This window comes from Dipodomys spectabilis, unplaced genomic scaffold (genome assembly GCF_019054845.1).
Source record: "Dipodomys spectabilis isolate Male_0828 unplaced genomic scaffold, ASM1905484v1 ptg000215l, whole genome shotgun sequence".
In the NCBI taxonomy this organism is placed as follows: Eukaryota; Metazoa; Chordata; class Mammalia; order Rodentia; family Heteromyidae; genus Dipodomys; species Dipodomys spectabilis.
The window spans coordinates 6,473,743-6,493,555 of NW_024870892.1; the positions used below are offsets into that span (position 1 = coordinate 6,473,743).

At 45.5% G+C, this 19,813-nt stretch overlaps 1 protein-coding gene across 1 annotated transcript in view; it reads right to left on the minus strand.

The window, feature by feature from the left end:
* The window catches only part of Col4a1 (collagen type IV alpha 1 chain), a 127,032-nt gene that overhangs the window by 66,786 nt on the left and 40,433 nt on the right, over positions 1 to 19,813 (minus strand). The window contains exon 2 of the mRNA XM_042697057.1: positions 6,240 to 6,299. Coding sequence (XP_042552991.1) covers positions 6,240 to 6,299 — 60 coding nt within the window. The remainder of the gene's footprint in view (positions 1 to 6,239; positions 6,300 to 19,813) is intronic.

The following is a 19,813-nucleotide window of genomic DNA, read 5'->3' on the forward strand; positions in this document are numbered from 1 at the left end:
TTTTAGAATTTTCAATATTAAAGATATCAAAGTATTATATTTTCTATATTTAAAAAATCGACATTTTAGTGTTATAAAAACAACAATGATATTTTTAAAAGACAGGAAAAACCCCAAGGCAGTCTATAGGAACAAGGGCTGGACACTCTCAGTATCAGGAATGGACAGCTCCTAGGACCACCAGCCTCACTAGTATTAGGAGTAATTTCAAATATGCTTGAAGCATATGCTAGAATCTGTTTATCTGTTTAGCTCTTATTTTATATTAAATACCACTTTTAGTGCATTTTTGTTGTATATATTTCACATTTTGAAACCTAGAAAACAGAATGTGTGTGTGTGTGTGTGTGTGTGTGTGTGTGTGTGTGCGCGCACGCGCGCGTGCCAGTCCTAGAGCTTGAACTTGGGGCCTGGGTGCTGTCCCTGAGCTTTTTGCTCAAAGCTAATGTTCTATCACTTGAGCCACAACCCCACTTCCAGGTTTTTGGTGGTTAAGTGGAACTAAGAGTCTCATGGACTTTGTTGCCTAGGCTGGCTTCAAACCTCAATCCTCAGATCTTGGCCTCCTGAGTAGCTAGGATTACAGGTATGAGCCACTGGCAGCTTTGCAATTAAAAAAAAACACACACTAATTCTGAAATCCTTAACCAGGAAAATCAGGTATGTGCCTCCACACAGAAGGTGTTTTATTAGTCAGTTCCCATTATTATGAATAGTTTTTGTTATTAACCCAAATCAAGCTAGTATACAAAGTTTCGGAGACTTTATACAAAAATACTTACATGTGCTAAAAAAGAAATGTAGTATCTCAGAAGAAATGGGGTAGCTTTAACATTAAAATAGCTTCATTCATAGGAAAGAAATTTATAACATTCTGCTACAAATAAAAAGATAGTCTTATCCTTGATTTATAAACCCTTGAGGACACTAGACAAATATAAGTAATATTAAGAAATAAAAAGAGACTCACTAGTCTATAAATAAAGTAGAAGATAAAAGCACTGTATTTATACTTTGTGGGGTTCTTTTAGCACTGGGGTTTGACCTCAGGAGCTCACATTTACTAGGCAAGCTCTCTAACATTTGAATTGTCAAGTAAGGTCTAACATTTATGCCCAAGCTAGCCTGGATCATGATCCTCCTATTTATGCCTCTCTTATAACTGAGATGTGCCTCCATGCCCACTTTTTATCATTTGAGATGGGGTCTTACCAACTTTTTACTGGACTTCCTTCAAAACTCCATCCTACTGGTAGAATTATAGGCATGAGCCACTACATCCAGCCTTTTTTTATGTTTCACAATGAAATCATGGCCAGAATTATGAACCATGAATGAAAGACCAATGATGTAAATATATTTATAAATTGAAGATTATTGGGTTCTCCAAAAGTACCAATAAAGTAATAGTTCTTGTCTCAGAAAGGAATTTCACCTAAGATGTCATGACAACTAAGAAAATACCTCGTTTGTGATCTCCGTGAGAAGCAGATCCGTCCTTTATCTAAAAAGCACTGTTAGAGACTAAGGTATTTTTATGATTATCACGATATCATCCAAAAATGACTAGAATGTGGTGCCTAATGTGCGGGGAATTGTAGGATTTCCTGTACTAAGACATGCAGGCAAAGGCCTGGCTCCTGACCCAAGAGACATGGGCGCCCCTGGCAATTGAGCTACAGAGCCAATCAGTACAAAATGGCACGAGATTTGAAACACTACAAATAGAGACTCTCTTCTCATGATCGGATACGGCTTTTTCCACTTTGCACATCATGTGAAGACATTTCTTAACAGTGCCAACCTGACAGCAGAGAAACTAAAGCCCTTTTGAGCCATTAGCACACTGCCCAAGGTGGGCAGATGTGGCCACCCATAGCTCTAGGCCACCTACAGAAAGGAGGGGACATTACACTTCCCAGATGGGCAGAGATGAAGGAAAGAAAGGAGGGAGGGAGGAATGGAAAGAAGGAGGGAGGGAGACTGGCCATGGCCTTAAGACTTGCATCCAGAAGTCATTCAATAAGACCCTATTTCTTCCTGAATAGTCAGGGGTTACTACCAATAGATCACTCACTATGGCACTGAGTTTTAACTAGAGCACTGAAGGGTATAAGTGCTAGGAATTCCCACAGGAAGGGGGCACAAGGGAACCCAAGCCTTCACATAAGGGTTTACTATAATTAAATTACCTGAGAGGATGGAATGCTATTACCCTGGGAAGGGCACTCAACCCTCTCCCAAGTGGCGAGGGGGCTGGGCACAGACCCTGCCCTTCCCCATGTGCCAAGTTGGCTCACTGTGGTATAGCTACCTACCAGACAGGAGACCAGATGACTGGCCTCAGGAACAAGACCTGCTGTGGACTCAGGGTAAGAGCCTGGCCTCTCGATGGCCCTCCAGCCACCCTGTCACCATAGCCCTCTTCAAGGAAGGCTCAGGCTTGCTCTCCTAGGCAGGAGGCTACGAGGGAGTGTACACACCATGGGCCTGGGGAACTCTTCCATGATTGTGTCCATCAGCTTCCTCTGACTTTGCAGCTACATGTATTAATGTTGCTACAGGTACTGGAACCTGTGAGTCTTGATCTGTGTCCCAGCGGCTCTGTTGACCACAGCCAGGACAGGCCTGGATCTGACCTCACTCCAGAAGCTGTGTGTCACTCAACAGCTCAAGGCTTCCCTTCCCAGGACAGGGACCATGCTTGCTTTCTCCGTTCTTCCAGATCAGACTGACTACTCTTGGCTTACTTGTTTCAGGAGCACAAGCTCCTTCTTGGGACACTGTGGGGTCAGAATACAGTGGTCGTTTTACATAAATAAGCGTTTCCACAGCTAAAAGACTGGGAGACTTCCTGAACAATCTCCAGCCCACCAAAATATAACTGGTTGACTTCCAAGCATACAGAAGGATTCCTGTGCTTGAGAAAATCAAGTTATCAAGGAAAAGAAGGGCTTCGTTCCATGACTGAGCCAGCACTCACACTGTAGTGAGTTTAATCAGACAGCATTCCCACACACATCTCTAGAGGACACAAAGCTGTTGTGTACAACGCCAAACTAATTACCTAAGAGAAAACATCTGAGGCCAGGAGTGGTCTTGCAGGAAATGGAAAAATAAACAAGACAAACGGGACCCTGAAGCCCAGTGGGAGACCACAAAGTTCCACAGCTTGGTGTTGCATTGATTATTTAATAATGCGATTACACAGCAGTGATCGATTGCATTAAAACCCATTGAGAACATCTTGAGACTATAAGACATTCTGTCCATTAACTGCAGCTCCACAGAGAGCAGGACTCAGCCAGAAGAGAGTTGGTAATTAGGCTGGAGAGATTCCAGCTCACCCAGGGCACTATCAGGTTTTGAATAAATAACATTGTCCAAGTATTCCTCAAAGGGATGCCTAGAAAACAAAGATTTCTACATTTCCCAGGCTTTGATGCTGTCCTGGTTAGGTAACATTAGCTCTCTTGGAGCTATGTGCCTCCCCTTTTCTAAGTGAATTTAATTTACAGACATTTCAGTTCCATGAGAACTGAGGCAAGCTGGGATTACAAGTGGCAGCCTCACGTTTTGTGACGGCAAGCCCTTCACCCCCTCAGCCTTCACACTTGACAAGCACTGTCACAGTGCAGGAGTGAGAGGCTGGGGGCTGGGGAAAAGGCCGAAGGCATGAGGGGACAGAAACCTGCACTCAGGACTTTTATTGATTGATTGATTGATTGATTGTACTGAGATTCCCCAGTAGCCTGTTTTGCTCTAGGTCATTTTCAAATAGGATCTCCACAGGTATGTGTGAGCCAAAATGAACCTTGATCCTCCTAGTTAAACCTCCCATTTAGCTTAGAAGACTGACACACACAACCACACCCAGGTTTCTAAGACAAGAGACGGATGTTTCCATTTATCTCGACACTGGGAAGAAGGCCCTTTGTCCCTCTCCATACCAGTGAGTCACTTGATTGCTACCTGAAAAGTCCTGGCACCTCCATTTTTGTCACGGTGACACAGCATCAAAGGAGTTAGCAAATAACGAGGGTCAGGGGTCTCACTCCATTCACAAGTTAGTGTCTTACACTAGTATTGAGCATGGACTCATGCAAAGCTTACAAAGGCTCTGGCTTGACATGTTCCTTATGGAAAAAGAAATGGAGACAGCACAGTGTTGAGGAATGGGTTGGGCCAGGATGTGCCCTGGAAGGGCTAGGCTAGGTCTTCTAGGTTCTGGTGGGGACCAGCACTTGCCACACCCACGGTGACTGAGAAAGGAAATGAGCATAGCACACACTCCACCATCAGCAGCAGCTGACGCCCCGGGACTCGCCAGGCACAGACTCCCGAAGACCTTTCACCATTCCATGTGCAGGTGCTCGGTTCTACAGGCAGCAACTGAGACTGTGTGGAAAGCCAAGCCCCAGTATGTCCACCTAGTTACCTTTGATGGGCTATAAAGGTAATTTCACAGATGTGTGCTCAATAGGAGAATTTTAAGGGGCCCTTCCAGGATACAGAAAAAGAGGGGACAAGGCAAGTGGGTAGATAGAGCATTTCCCACTCCTAGAAGGGAGACCCTAATGCCTGTCTCCCCAACTATGTAATATGAGAGAGAACCAGGCTACCAGAGGCTTCTGTTCCCATTTGTTGCCATGCCTTGAGTCTTAAGGATTTCTATGTTAGTTCACTGTGCTCATGTGTATAACCCAAGTTAGATTCTTTTTAACTTTTGTAATATGAGAAATACCTGCCTCTCCTTCTTAACAATTCTTTAAAATGCCCACTTGTGACTGACTAGCTAGAGAAAAATCCCAAAAGGGAAGGGACAGGACACAGGATGAACTTTAGTTGATCAGAAAAATCGTCAGACTGTTCTCATCCACTTCCTTCATTCAGAAACTACCAAGTCAGACCTGTGCCACCAACTGTCAGGTACTGCTTTTAGAACAGTAATGCATTTCAGCAAGTAGCTGAAAACAAACAAAACAAACAAACAAAACAACATTGTATGCAGCAGAATTTGCTAAATCCCACAGGTAGGGGTGTGTGTGTGTGTGTGTGTGTGTGTGTGTGTGTGTGTGTGTGTGTGTGTGTGTGTGTGTGTGTGTGTGTGTGAATAGGGGTGTGTGTGTGTGAATAGGGGTGTGTGTGTGTGTGTGTGTGTGTGTGTGTGTGTGTGTGTGTGAATAAGACCTGAAGGAGGAGTTTGTACACAGGATGATAGCCCCTCTGGCACAAAGGAGGGGTGACTCCACAGCAGACCTGCAGTGCAGGGCTGTGGTACAGGCTGTCCAAGGCCCAGAGCTCCCTCCCCGCACACCTGGTTTCCATGGTGACTCACTCAGCATCCAGACACAGCTTAAAACCTGGTAGGTAAAAACCAGACAGGCACCCCCTCAAGCCAACTGAAATGCCAAAGGCACAACCTGCCTGCCAGAGAAACTATCCTTATCTAGAGATCTGTGATTCTTGAATAAGAAGACAGCTTACTCCAAGACCAGATAGTACATTTGGGAAATAATAAGTACTTACCATTTTTATAAGTAAATCTAGACAAGCAAGAAACCTGCAACTAAATTCCAATCATCTGGAAAATGATTTCAATGAAATGAAAAAAAATCCAATACTAATTTGAAGATAGTAAGTCCTCATGTTGAATAGAAACCTTTTTCTCCTTTTTTCAGAAAAAAAAAAAAACGCTGAATTTATGTATCTGTTATATCTAAAAAGATGATTAAATCAAAAGGTTTTTCAGCCAGTGTACTTGCTCCCAAGCAGGAAGTGTCCCATTCAGGAGGGCTGTACAAGACCTCGGGAGCACTTAGGACACAAGGGACAGACACAAATGTGTCCCTCAGCTGCCTGGCTATACTATTTTCTAAGGCCCGTGAAGATGTTATAAATATCCACATAGCTTGTGGTAGAAAAAAAAAAGGTTCCCTACGCTTGAAGAGTTAAAAAAAAAAAAATAGAAAAGAATCCATACCCTTTTAGTCTTACACTCCTTGCTACTAATTATCATATTCTCTAGAGACTCACTATTAAATAAGAGTATTATTCAGAGTAATGCGAAGTCTGGTTTTGTTTCATTTGTATTGCTGTGGGGGGGGGGCAGGAATTATTCAAACTGCATTGAGGCTCTACATAAATGGTGGATTGTTAATTCTGACGCATGAGTGCTTAATGATGGATGTCGTGAAGGCAATTCGGAAGGAATTGGTACTTAAGGTCTGGCTGCTCACCTTTTGTCCCTTCACTCCTTGGCAGTCACACTTGCCACAGCCGGAGCCAGCACAGCCACCCTGCAAGCAAAGAGAACACATGTAAATAGGAGGATACTTAAACTGTGGTCAACATCTGCTTTCATGGGACCTCACCATGTTCATGTGGACATGGACAAGGGATGCGTGTTTCCATGGGAACAACCCACAATGCCAGATACCCACAGCTCACTCAATGGGACCAACACACACTGTCTATATGCGTCCCTCTTGCCAAACAGACAATCCTCAAGAACAAGTCAAAAGTCCAGAAAGTGAAGGACAGCATCTATACAAGTTGCTCTTGGTCAGTTTCTATTGGCAGTAGATTCATTCAGGTATTAACAGTACTTGTAAGACTATGAACATGTCATGCTTCTGACTTAGGAGCTTCAGACCTAAGACCATGGGAGACCAGGTTCCCCAATGTGAACTCTATGCTGCATCGTACAAGTTCCAAGGGACTTCTGCTCAGGCAAAAAAAAAAAACCCAAAACATTGCACAGAGACAGAATAAGGTGAATGAGCAAGATTTTTAGGGCCAAGTCTTGAAGAATTAAAGTTGGAAGATTCATTGAAAGGGCATTGAGCAACAAAATGTCCTTGTAGTTTGTTCATTTCTTATATAAAAGATAATGTTAAAATATGAGAAGAAGCAACCATGTAATAAGAACTGAAGAGAAAAGGAGCCCACGTGTCTGCTGTCATTGTATTTAAAGGGTGCATCAATTCCTCCCGAGCAGGCTCTACTATCCCCATTCCCCTGGTGTAGAAACTCGGTTAGGCATGCTAGGACAAGACTGCAACCAGAACCCAACTCATCTTTTCTCATTAAACATAAGACAGTACACACATCCTTAGAAAAATCTAAGTTTAAAACCATAACAGACATGGACATACTGTGGAGAGGAAGTGCAGGGTGTGACATGAGCAATAGTGGCTAGGCTTTATTAGATACTCTTTTATGTCTAAAATTTATATCCATATTCTGCTTCTGGTGATAAAAAAAATTCTTGAAAAGAAAATTATGCTATTAATAGCACATGGTTCTCACGAAGCCTATATTTTCACCACACACTCGGCCAGGGTGCCATTACCATGGAAACCTTCTGCATCAAACAATTACATCTGGAGATACTTATTGTACAAAGTTAAATCTGTTACAAGTACCTTTGGGACAGTAAGCTGTTCTTAATTTTGTACTTTGGAAATGGGGCAGCTGACAGTAGGCCAGGCCAAGTCAAGACCAGGGATGTGCTTCCTTCTCTGACTCAGAGGCGATGTCAGTCTCTATTCCCATAACTCCTGACATTTTAAGTCATTCCATGTGCTTTGCTTTGCTCGGGAATCTGGGTCACTCCAAGATGAGTTCAAAATCCTTTTGTGGCTGGGCACTGATGGTTCACGCCTGTCATCCTAGCTACTCAGGAGGCTGAGATCTGAGGATCACAGTTCAAAGCCAGCCCAGGCACCAAAGTCTGTAAGACTCTTATGTCTAACGAACCATTAGAAGATCAGAAGTGGCGCTGTGCCTCAAAGTGGTAGCATTGTGCGAAAAAAGGTTAGGGACAGCACCCAAGTGCTGAGTTCCAATCCCATGACCAAACCAAAAAAAAAAAAAAAAAAAAAAAAAAATCCTTCTGTGCTACAGATTAATCATCCAAAATGTATGAAAGACTTCAAGAGATGCACCTGACTGGGTTGTCCCATCCCTGGCCTGGTCCCATGACATGTTGACCCAGATCCTCCACTGGGTGTGTGATATAACACAGACTCTCACAGTGTGTCCTGTCACTCAGGGCACCCTGAGCCTTCCACGGCAGCCCAAAGCCTAGCAGGGAGCCTGATTCAGGCTATATTTCATCAAAGACAACATAGATTGTGAAACCCACTCTAAGAAAGAAATTAAATACTGATGCCTTGCTGTTAAATCGGTTACAGAGTTGTTAAACCATGGCCAGATGGGCATCTTAGCATCAATGAGGGGAATGATCCCTGGTTGCTGTTGCTTTCTCAGTCTAGTGGTGGTGCCATTCATTCCACTTCAAGTGACAAGTACAGGCAACAATCCCACAGACGGAAAACACCGCTCAGTGCCAGTGAACACCAAGCCAAAGTGGGCCCTGGCTCTTCCTGACCACCTGAGCAGCCAGGAGCTGTGTGGCAAATGTCCAGGTTAATCACTCATTCATAACCAGGGTATTGCCCAGATCAGAAAAGCCCTTACAGTGAGGCAGTACCAAGTCACTCCAGGGCTCAGCAGCAGCCTCTGAGTGAGGGAGATTATATCACTTCCACGGGGCAAATGCACCAAGACTTCACTCCTTCAACCCTCCTAAGCTTTCTCCCATCCCACAGCACCTCAGGAGACTCTATTGTCTTCAGAGTCTACGTAGGAAACATTACCAAATACCCACACTTTGGCTACAGCAACTCAACTAGAGCCTGAAGCAGCAGGATTCTCTACTTCAAAGTCGATGACAATTTCTATGAAACCTCAGGCTTGCAGAAAGCGGAAGGAGTGAAGCTACAGTGGCTACGTGATGGTTCTGGGCTTTTCTCTTAAGTGTTGACACATCTCAGAAGCTACCAATTTGAGGTAAGTTATGGAAGTGAATTTCCACAGCTGTCCGAGGAGAAATGCAAGACCATGGACTGGGAGCTCTAAGCCATGATGGCACACTGGGATCAAGCTGAGCTTCTGTTACAGAAATACTGGCAGGTAGTTGGGTGTGGTGGCTCAAGCCTATAATCCTGGCTACTTGAGAGGCAGAGATTAAAAGTTTGGGGCTAGCTCAGACATGAAAGTTTGTAACACGATTTCACTCAAAAGCCACACATGGTGGCATGGTCTCATCTTCCCTAGCAATATTGGAAAGCACAAGTAGGAGGATTGCTGTCTAGGCCCGTCTAGCCATAAACTCAGACCTTATCTCAAAAATAACATGCAAAAAGAAGGGGCTGGCGGCAAAGTGAATGCCTAGCAAGTACAAAGCCATAGTACAGCTTCCCTGGAAAAAGAAAAGAAATACTGACATATGTGGTGGATAAAGGGGTAGCTTTGCCTAAGCCAAATACTCTGCAGGTCACAGAAATCATTCAGGAAAACTTGAAGTAAGAAAGAAAGAACAAAGGCCTTCCTCGCCAGCCTGTACTGTGTTAATACAGAAATTCAACTCTCAGGCCAAGTATCTGTATAGTCGGAAATATATTCATGGAGGAAATCTTGGTGTGTATTATTCATATAGGAAATTTTGTCACATATTCTGGGCCCAGGAGGCAACTCCAAAGAACCAGTAATTCCAAAACTATCTAAAGATGGTTAGCTTTGTGGGGAGAATGGTATCCTTTTGTTAGAGGAGGTTTGTTTTGTTTTGTTTGGGGTTGGCTGGTTTATTTTGCGTAGACACTTGCAATGTAGCCCAGGCTGATCTTGAGCTTGTTGCATAATCCAGCCTCTATCAACATACACCTCCATGCCTTGCAAAAACTGCTTTCAAGACCATGACTTTTGTGACACATCCTCAAAGGCCAAGATCTTATGCAAATGGATTTAGTTAAAAACAAAATGAATTTTTAGAATAACATATCCTAAGATGCATGTTTACTCTGCCTCTTGAACACCATCAATTTGGCAACACCATTACTCTGATTCCTCACTGTTTCCAGCTTACAATAGCTATTGCTGGGTTTTACCCTGATTTATGGGGGTATCTTTACCTGCAATTCAAGGGCTCACTACTGAAAAGATCACTTTGAAATTAGACACATGCTGTGTGCTTTTGCAATATCTTACTAAACAAAAAACCTTACCCCATGCATATTGTTGTAAGATGCTGTGCATTAAAGGAACCACCACCACTACAGAATACACAAGATTCCTAGCTCTCTCCTCCATATCCAGGCTTCTCAGCCAAATCCTAAGGCATGTGCAATTTGTGGGCTCTGGCCAGCCCGGTAGCTCCAGCTCTGAGGGAGCTGTTCCCTACATCTGCAGTTAGTAGTTAGGCCATCCATGAGCTCCTTTCCCTCTGTTTCAGATTCTAGAGCCAGAGCAATGCTGGAACATTCTGTGAGAAGCATGTTCCCTTTGCCCTGCCCTCACCCCATGGAGTCTCGGGTCAATGAGATCAGCTGCAAGGCCTGTGCTTTCTTCCCATGAGATGCACACTCACCCCAATGGTCCCCAGCTAGCGGAAGTCAGGCAGGAAGCTCAGCCCACTTGGGAGCCCAAGAATGTGGCCACTAGCTCTCAAAGGCCAGGCAAAAAGTGGACCATGGTCATTCTCACAGGAGTTGACCACCTGTGGACAAGACAAATGGGGGACCCAGGAGGAGGAGAAAAAGAGAACCCCAGAAGGCTCTCAGAGGTAATGCCATCATTCCCGACCTAGATCTGTGGGGGAAATTAGTGAAATTAGACTGAAAAGGTCATTTTTGAAATCCTATGAACCTCTTCTAGCAGCTATTTTATCACAAAAGTATGGAAGGCTGCCTTAAAATGATGGCAAATTGAATTAACTAAAGTTGAAACAGAAAAAGAAAAACATGCATCCATTCCCAATGTTCTCTATCAGCCATGCACACGTGCACATGTGCACACACACACACACACAATAGCAGGGACCAACTTTAAACAAACAAAAAAAAAAACCCACAATTTGAAAGGAATGCAAGGCACTCCAAAGTAATCCCTAAGCCAAATACCTTTAATATTCTCTGAGCATCCCTGTAAACCTTTCAGGACAGGTTAAAGCCATTTATATTGGTAGAAGTTTTTACCATGCCCTCATGATCATTTCCAGAGCAGCATAAAGGTATAAAGTACGTTAAGTTCTAAAAATACATGATGACTACAATGCACAGTGCTTCTGCTGAAGAGGGAAGGGCAGGGATGGAGTCTGTGCCTGTAAGTGAAGCGAAGTCTATTTCCAGTTGTCTCTGTCTAGAGACATCTGCGTGAAAGCAGGTCCTAGGCAAGAGGGCACAAGATGAGAAAGGCCGGCTTGCTGTGCGGCCCTGGCTGTTTAGTTCACCGAAGAGCACTAGCTCCATGTTATTGTGTATGCATTGTGTGTGTGTGTGTGTGTGTGTGTGTGTGTATGTGACAGAGAGAGAGAGAGAGAGAGAGAAAATTAGAGAAGGGGGAGAGAAAGGGGGAAGGGAAGAGGAGGGAGGGGGAAGGGTGCACTTTTGTACAAATTGACCAACTATGACATGTCTACCGCAGGAAGGAATGCCTGGAATGAGCGAAACAGGATTAAGTCTTCAATTTTCTGATTGTTTCCCTCACTTCTGGTGGAAGATGGACCTTTAACACTACTGCTTTAACAATTTCTATGTCTTACATCTCACCAAATAGGGACGTGTGGCAATCTGCCCAGTCTAAACGGCTTATCTTTCAAATTCCTTCGCACATTCCCTATGCTATGCAAAATGTCAAAGTACTTTCATGGGGATATTGCTAGCTGAGGCTCTTCCGGTCGTAGGACTTCCGGGGGAAGGAAAGGGGGGCATCTACTCAGCTAAAGAAATTAGAGAGACCAGGCACTGTATTTGGGGACTACTTGGGCAGAATTCAACGTGTATAAACACCAACAATGGGGGGGAGGTGGGGTTGGGGCCCTCATGACAGGGAACTGTCAGGTGGGAAATCCCTCTGGAAAAGTGAAACTTGGATAAAACTTAACCTGACTCCCCCCCATAAAAATTAAATTTGAAAAAAAAAGAAATTAGCATAGGACTGGAAAAATCAGTAACACACTGGAGTGTAAAAGATAGGCCAAAAACTTTAGCATGGATAATCATTTCTTAAAAGCCTAAATTTGCACAGTATTTTTGAACTCCCAAAGCTATGTCTGAGGAGAATGGGCAAAAGGTGGCCCGAACCTGTCATCCCAGCCTTTTGAGAGGTAGAGGTGGGGAGAACACACAGTTCTAGACCAGAGGGGGTCAAGGGACACCAACATAACCCATGGCTGGGTGTGTCAGCACATGCTGGCCATCCCTAGCAACATCGGGAAGCACAAGTCGGAGGATCACAGCCCAGACCTGCCTGGACATAAAGCAAGACCCTACCTCAAAAACAGCCACCAAAAAAGGGACTAGAAGCCTGCCTCAGGTGGTAAAGGGCCTGCCCGACAAGTTGAATAATTCAACCCCTGAACCCCTGCTAGCACCAAAAGAAGTTCTGGTGGATTTAAGTGTGAGGGAATCGCTCCCTGAGTCTTTTTTTTTCCGTGTGTGTGTGTGTGTATGTGTGTGTGTGTGTGTGCGCGCGCGCGCGCGCGTGCTAGTATTGGGTCTTGAACTCAGGGCCTCGGTGCTGTCCCTTCTTTTTCACTCAAGGATGGTACTCTACCACTTGAGTCACAGCCCCACTTCTGGCTTTTTGCTGGCTAATTGGAGATAAGAGGCTTACACTGTTTGGCTGGGGCTGGTTTTAAACTACAAACCTTAGATCTCAGCCTCCTGGGTAGCTAGGATTACAGGTGTGAGCCACCAGCACTCACCTCTCCCCAGTCTTAAGAAACTCACAGAGCACTTTCATAGTTTTAATATTATTTTGTTATATAATTTTGCTTTAGTCAATTAGCTGGTGAAGTGATTTCCAAAGAGATAAAAGAATCATTGCCCATTAATTCAACCAAAAGGCAAATTTAGTTACTAAAACAGTGTTTGTATGCCATTCAGAAATGGAAATCAAATCATAGACATACAGCAATCCTTACTAATCTTTAGACATACAAAATACTTCTGCTCTAATTGGAAAACAGCTACACATGTTGATACATTCTTGGCAAACAAAATTGAAATGCAAACTGAACTTCTAATGTATAGCTTCTCTCTCTCTCTCTCTCCCTCCCTCCCTCCCCCTGTCCCTTGCTTTCTTTTCTCTTCTCATCTCTCCCCTTCTCTCTTTCTCTCTCCTCCCTCTCCCTTTTCTTTCCATCTCTCCTTCTGTCTCTCACTCCTCTCTCCCTTCTTCTCTCTCTGTCCCTCATTCCTCTCTCCCCTCCCTCTCCTTCTTCCTCTCCTTTTTCTCTCCTCCTCTCTCCTCTTCTCCTCTCTTTCTTTCCTCTCTCTCCAGTAGGACTGAGGCACGGGAGATGGATGCTATGCTGTGTTTTTTATTAGACACTGAGCTGCAGAGGCCGGGAGGGATGCCCACACGGAGGAAGTTGGGGTGTTGGCTTGGATCCTCTCCCTAGTAACATGTGACTGCTGTTCTGGTCCCATTTTTGACAATTTTGTTGACTCATTTTCATTGCTTTTCTTCCCTTTCTCCCACTGAACGGGGGCAGACGTGAAATGTTCTGCTTGGGGAAGAGCCTGGGCCAGAGGGAGTGGTAACACAGCCCAGCACCTCTCCTCCAGGCCCCTGGCCCGCGCCCAGCTGTGGACAGATGTGGCTGTAATTAGTTGCCATTGACGGGGCCATGTGATGGATGCGTGTGCAATGCGTTGGTGGGCCCCGGGTGCCCTTGGAGCCTGCAGTGGAGGTCCGTGACCTGGGCTGACACTGCCTATGTATCTTGACTCACAGTCTGTGGACATGGACCAGTGGCAGGAGGAGGCTCCAGGTCCGAGGAGGAGATCCACTCCCAAATTTCAAAGGAAACGTTCCCAGTATGCGCCCAACACACAGCCACCCTCTTGTCCTGATCTTGACAGAACTGCCATTTTTCCTCCCCAACCCATCCCACGCCAATGACAAATTTGGGGCACCAATTTCCCCTCCCCCCACAGGCACCAGTCAGGAATGATTTTTAAACATGTAGACTATTCCCCTCCATTGATGGGAAAGTCTGTGACCCCTCACAGAACATTCTCTCATTCATTCTCTCCCTCTCCCCACCCCCTACCCCCCCCCCCACCATACATACATCCTTATTCCCTATACACCTGGTCTGCTGTGGTCTGGTCTCCCTCCCATCCATCCTCGCCCACTGCAGAATCATCTGGCTACCACTCCACAAGGCTGGCCTCCCGCAAGCCCCGGCCCAGGGCCTAGAGCTATCACCAGGGGCCTGGGGAAGGCAGGCATCCCTCCATGTCCAGTTGTCTCAGTGCTAGTTTTGTCTATCACCTGCTTAAAGAGACCTGTCTCCCACCAACCGTGAATGTGTCATAGGCCAGGGCCCCTAATGCTAAGATCAAGAATGCGTCAGCAAGCTAGGTAAGGAAGGGAGAAACCCCAGCACACTCGGACCTCCAAGAGAAGAGGAGATCAGAACTCCCCTCAGGGCCAAGGGCCTTCTCTGCCAACCAGTCCTACTTGGGCCAAGTCATGGCAAGTTAGCTTAGGAAGAAAACAAGATGGAGGTTGGAGGTGAGGGAATGTGTCCTGTCTTGTCCTCAAGCATGGACTGAGAATGGTGCAGTCTACCCTTGACCATCCGGGGTCACCATAGTTCCATGGCCTCTTTTTTAGCATCTCTCTCCCCATCTCAGCAGCCATGATGTCTACTAAGTACCATCTGATGGTGACAGAAACAGACTGCCTTCTGCACAGAGCGGATCTGGAGAGACAGAGGCTGGCCCCTTTCTACATACTGTCTTCTTCAGAGAAATCTTAACTGGGTCACCTGTGAAATGCAGGGAGCGCTGGGGAATTTCTGATGTCTTTCCTTTAGAGACCCAGAGCCTGGCCCGCACATTCTTCCATTAAATGAAAAATTCCAACCCTGTGGCCGGGCTTGAGAGCCACGTGCTCCGGGGCGTCTACCAGGCGGCTGTCTGGAGGGCTTTGTGCAGAGGAACAATGTCCATCGGTGAGATTCCTTGCACATTTGAAGGTCCCGCCAGTTGTAGGAAGTGATAGGTCACAATCCCCACACACCAACTATGAAAGTGTAGAAGCAATTTTTTTTTTACCATATTCTTCTGCGTTCCACTAGATGAGCCTTTAAGGAGCTCAGCAACTTGCACCACTGAAAAAGGCATGAGGAGGTCCCAGTGAGCAGGGAACTATTTCAGGAATGACTGACGCACGGCTCAAAAGCCGGGTTTCACAGAGCCAGTGGCTACAGGTCACCGTGCTTTTCCTCAAACAATTATGCATTTAAAACCTACTGCTGAAGTCCTGTCTCTCTCCTTCCCTGGAGGAGAGAGACAGGAGGGAAAGGAAGCCAGTTTGGAATTTGCCTTCTTCGTGATCTATGATACAGAGGTGTCGTGTGCTTGGTAATTCTGCTGTCAAACAGAAATTCCAGCGACATCAAACATCAAGTGATGCTTCTGTTCATATTCTATTTGCCACGCCTACATCTTGTTGGGTTTTTTTCCCTTGCACTGATACTGGGGCTTGAACTCAATGCCTCAGCTTTTTTGCTCAAGTCTGGCACTCTACCACTTGAGCCATGACTCCACTTCCAGCTTTTTGGTGGTTAATTGGAAATGAGTCTCAATGACTTTCCTACCCAGGCTGGCTTTAGGTCCTCAGACCTCAGCCTCCTAAGTCGCTAGGATTATACACGTGAGCCACAGGCACCTGGCATAGGACCCTGTTTACAGTGGCACTTGCAGAGCCACCAAACCTTGAGCCACGACTTAAGTGGCAGAGCCTGGAATGACAAGTAGGGACATTCCAGCAGTAGGAAACAGTGTGGGCCACAGATGAGGCTGAGATAGCACAGACAGGAAGCTCAGCACCCGTGAGGGGCGGTGCCCACCCCAACACAGGGCCCGCCTCTGGGACTCGGGAGATCTGGGCTGATTTGAGTAAAGTCAGCAAAAAGAATATTCTGTTTATGTGTGTGTGTATACACATGCATGTGGCATGTGTGTTCCACACAAGTACATATTGTTGGCTTACTGCTACTTCCTGTTCACAGAGAGACTATAAAAGCCCTTTATGATAGCAATCTTAGCTGTTCACCTTTCCTGTCCATATGAGAACTGTTCCAGAAAAATCTGCATGTTTAGACTTGTCCCAGGCAGCCAGAATGAAACTGAAGTGTAATTTCCATAACTGTACTCAGAGTCAAATACCAGGTTTGCTAGTAAAGTCACTTTTCAAAGAGAAATAGAAGGACTGAGCCCCTTTGTACATGACAGATGTTGAAGTGTTGTGATCCGTCCCAAACTAGTCGCCCTGGAAACTGTGCCCATGTAGAAGAACGTCATCTGCTGTGTATCTTTAAAGCCTCAGATGAAATGTAAACAGAATGGAATATAATAAACTCAGCAAAAGCCAGTTGGAGCGAGCTGGCTCTGCACTTGACAAATGGCCGGAGATCTAGCTAGAAGTTTCCTACATACCATGCTTCCAGGCACATGCCAATTTGAGCAGAGCAGCAGGAAAGCTCTCTAAGTAAATAGAAGATAATGGTCAGTGGACCAAAACTGCCACTCTGCACACCATAAATGGCATTCTCAGACCGACCTAAAACACAGCACAACACTGTGGTCAAGGAAGAAAAATGAGGAAAGCCACAGCAGACAGAGAAATGGTCACTGGTCAATGCTGTGGCTTCCCGATGCCATGCCTGACACGATGCCATGCTGACAATGCCAAGCAGTATCTGTGTGGTCAGTTCTGGGGTCGGTGTGAGCAGTGTCGGTGTAGTCAGTTCTGGGGTCTGTGTGAGCAGTGTCGGTGTGGTCAGTTCTGGGGTCTGTGTGAGCAGTGTCGGTGTGGTCAGTTCTGGGGTCTGTGTGAGCAGTGTCGGTGTGGTCAGTTCTGGGGTCTGTGTGAGCAGTGTCAGTGTGGTCAGCTCTGGGGTCTGTGTGAGTGGTATCAGTGTGGTCAGTTCTGGGGTCTGTGTGAGCGGTATCTGTGTGGTCAGTTCTGGGGTCTGTGTGAGCAGTGTTGCTGTAGTCAGTTCTGGGGTCGGTGTGAGCAGTGTCTGTGTGGTCAGCTCTGGGGTCGGTGTGAGCAGTGTCGGTGTGGTCAGCTCTGGGGTTGGTGTGAGCAGTGTCGATGTGGTCAGTTCTGGGGTCTGTGTGAGCAGTGTCGGTATGGTCAGCTCTGAGGTGCTGTGTGAGCTGTATACACACTGTGGACTGAGCTGCTTTCAGACAGCACACTACCCCCTCAATCCTGGGCAGAGCCTCTTCTGAAGTCACAAAAACTCAACCCTGATGTTTACCCGTCTGTAAAATGCACCAGGCTCATTCACGGACCAATGTGAGGCTGGGCAGCCACAGAACTCTGTTGACACAGAGCATCTTGTCTGTTCCTTGGAAATGTTAAGAAAAGTATCAAAGTTAGTGCCTAACAACTCAGAAGACTGAGAGCTGAGGATTATGGTTCTAAGCCAGCCTGGGCGGAATAAATCAAGACACACTTATTTCCAAATAATCAGCAAAATCACACAAGTGAAGGTGTGGCTCAAGAACACTATCCTTTATGTAAAAAAGCTAAGCAAAAGAGTGAGGCTTGGGTTCGAGCTCCAGTACTGGCACAAAAAGAAAAAATATTGAGTAAAACACTCATTTTCATTTATTATGCAAACAAACAAACATATATATATATATATATATATATATATATATATATATCTTCTGTCATTACTTTCACATTTAGTTTAACCAGAGCTTTTTGGGAACTGTAACTCAACCAATAAATAAAATATGTAAATGACAGCCTGGTCCTTTACTCTGACTGACTCACACACACACACACACACACACACAGAGCCCTACTGTGTATATTCTCTTGCATCCATTCATTTAGCTATTTCCCATCATCCCCTAAACATGCACACATACAACAGTGTTAGAAGATTAACTGGAATAAGTGGTGCTGTGGATCAAGTGGTAGAGCGCTAGCCTTGAGCTAAAGAGCTGAGGGACAGCGCCCAGGCCCAGAGTTCAAGCCCCACAACCAACCAAAAAAAAACAAAAAAAAAGAATTTGCATAGAAGATTAACTGGAATAAAACTATGGCTTCTGATGCACTTGCACCAAGCATGTTAATATCTAGAATAATCGAGATAAACTTTTGCAACCACTTACTGTTCAGTTAAAGTCAACAAACACAAATCATGAAACTAAAAGAGAACTGGACAGTTTTCAAGAAAGATTTAGACATAAATATTTATATTGGACTTTTAAAACTATTTCAGTCTATTTACTAAGTATATGTCTTCCTTTTAATAAAAATACAGTCTAGAATTACTAGATGTTAATGATAAAGTCATACACAAGGTGATAATGAATACTAATTTCTTTTTTGCCATTGCTTGGGACTTTAACTTTAGTTTAAGTAGGATTTTGGTACTCCTACCATCCAAAGAAAGTGGGAACCAAGTGCTTGTGGCTCATACCTGTAATCCTAGCCACTCAGGAGGTGAGATCTGAGGATACAGGTTAGAAGCTAGCCCAGGCAAGAAAAGTCTATGACTCATCCACCAAAAAGTTAGAAGTTGGAACTGGTGCTGAGGTTCAAAGTGGTGGAGTGCTATCCTTGAGCAAAAGAGCTAAGGGACAGAGTTCAGGCCCCAAGTTCAAGCCCTTTGACTGACAAAGCACACACACATACATTGGAAGAGGAGCTGTGGCTCAAGTGGGAGAATATCAGCCTTGAGCAAAAAAGTTGAGGGTCAGTGCCTAGGCCCTGAGTTCAAGGCCCAGGACCAACCAGCATAAAAAAGAAAAGAAGGTGAGTACACTGTGGCCCCTAGTCTATGCATATTTTTAAGCCTTAGGACATAAAGTCTTTGGGGACAAGATTTCACAACCAGAGAGGTGCCTGCACCCACACTCCTGCAGGGTGAAGGCACCCTTCCTGTGCCTGGCCCCACTCAAAGCAGGGAAGGAAGGAAAGAAGGAAGGAAGGAAGGAAGGTGTGAACAATGTGGGCGCAGGGAAGTGTGGGCCTGCCTGATCCTCCAGCCCCGCCCGCCTGCCCGCCCGCCCGCCCGCCCGGAGTTTCCAGGTCAAGGTCTCTGTTTCCCGCTGCCCTGGTCCACTGCCCTTCCCCTGTATGATGTCCTTCCTGCTAAGGGCTGATTATAAAATCAAGACTTAACCACAAGCATTGCAGGGAGTCACCCAGCACGTCCACACAAATGTCAATCCTGGACATGAGAACTCAGAGAGCACAGGGTTTGATACTCCAACTGGAAATCTGAACTTTGGTCAAGTGAACCACATTCCCCCCCCCCTTCCTCCCAACCCCCACCCCCACCCCCCCAGCAGGTAGCTCTGGTCAGAGGATCCCTGGACGCTGACCCAACAGCCCTGGAAAACACCCACAGAGTGCAAAGCGCTCCCTTGTCTACTCCAGCAGAGGGCAGACCAAAGAAGAGGACCAAAGAAAGGAAAAGGTCTTGGACAGATCAGAGGAGGCTTTGACCCTTGGGAATGATGTCATATCCCCAATCTAAGACTTCAAAATCACAAATATAAATTCAGAGGGAAAAAAAAACAGTAGTATTGAGGAGATCACTAGCCATTCGGTGAACCAAGGACAAAAGCTGATGACTGAGATTGGACCACATTTGTAAGTTAAGTCATGTGTCAAGATAACTCAGCTAGGCTGGTCTTGAACTCTCGATCTTCCTGCCTCATCCTCCTCGCTGATTACCAGCATGCATCAGAAAGAATGA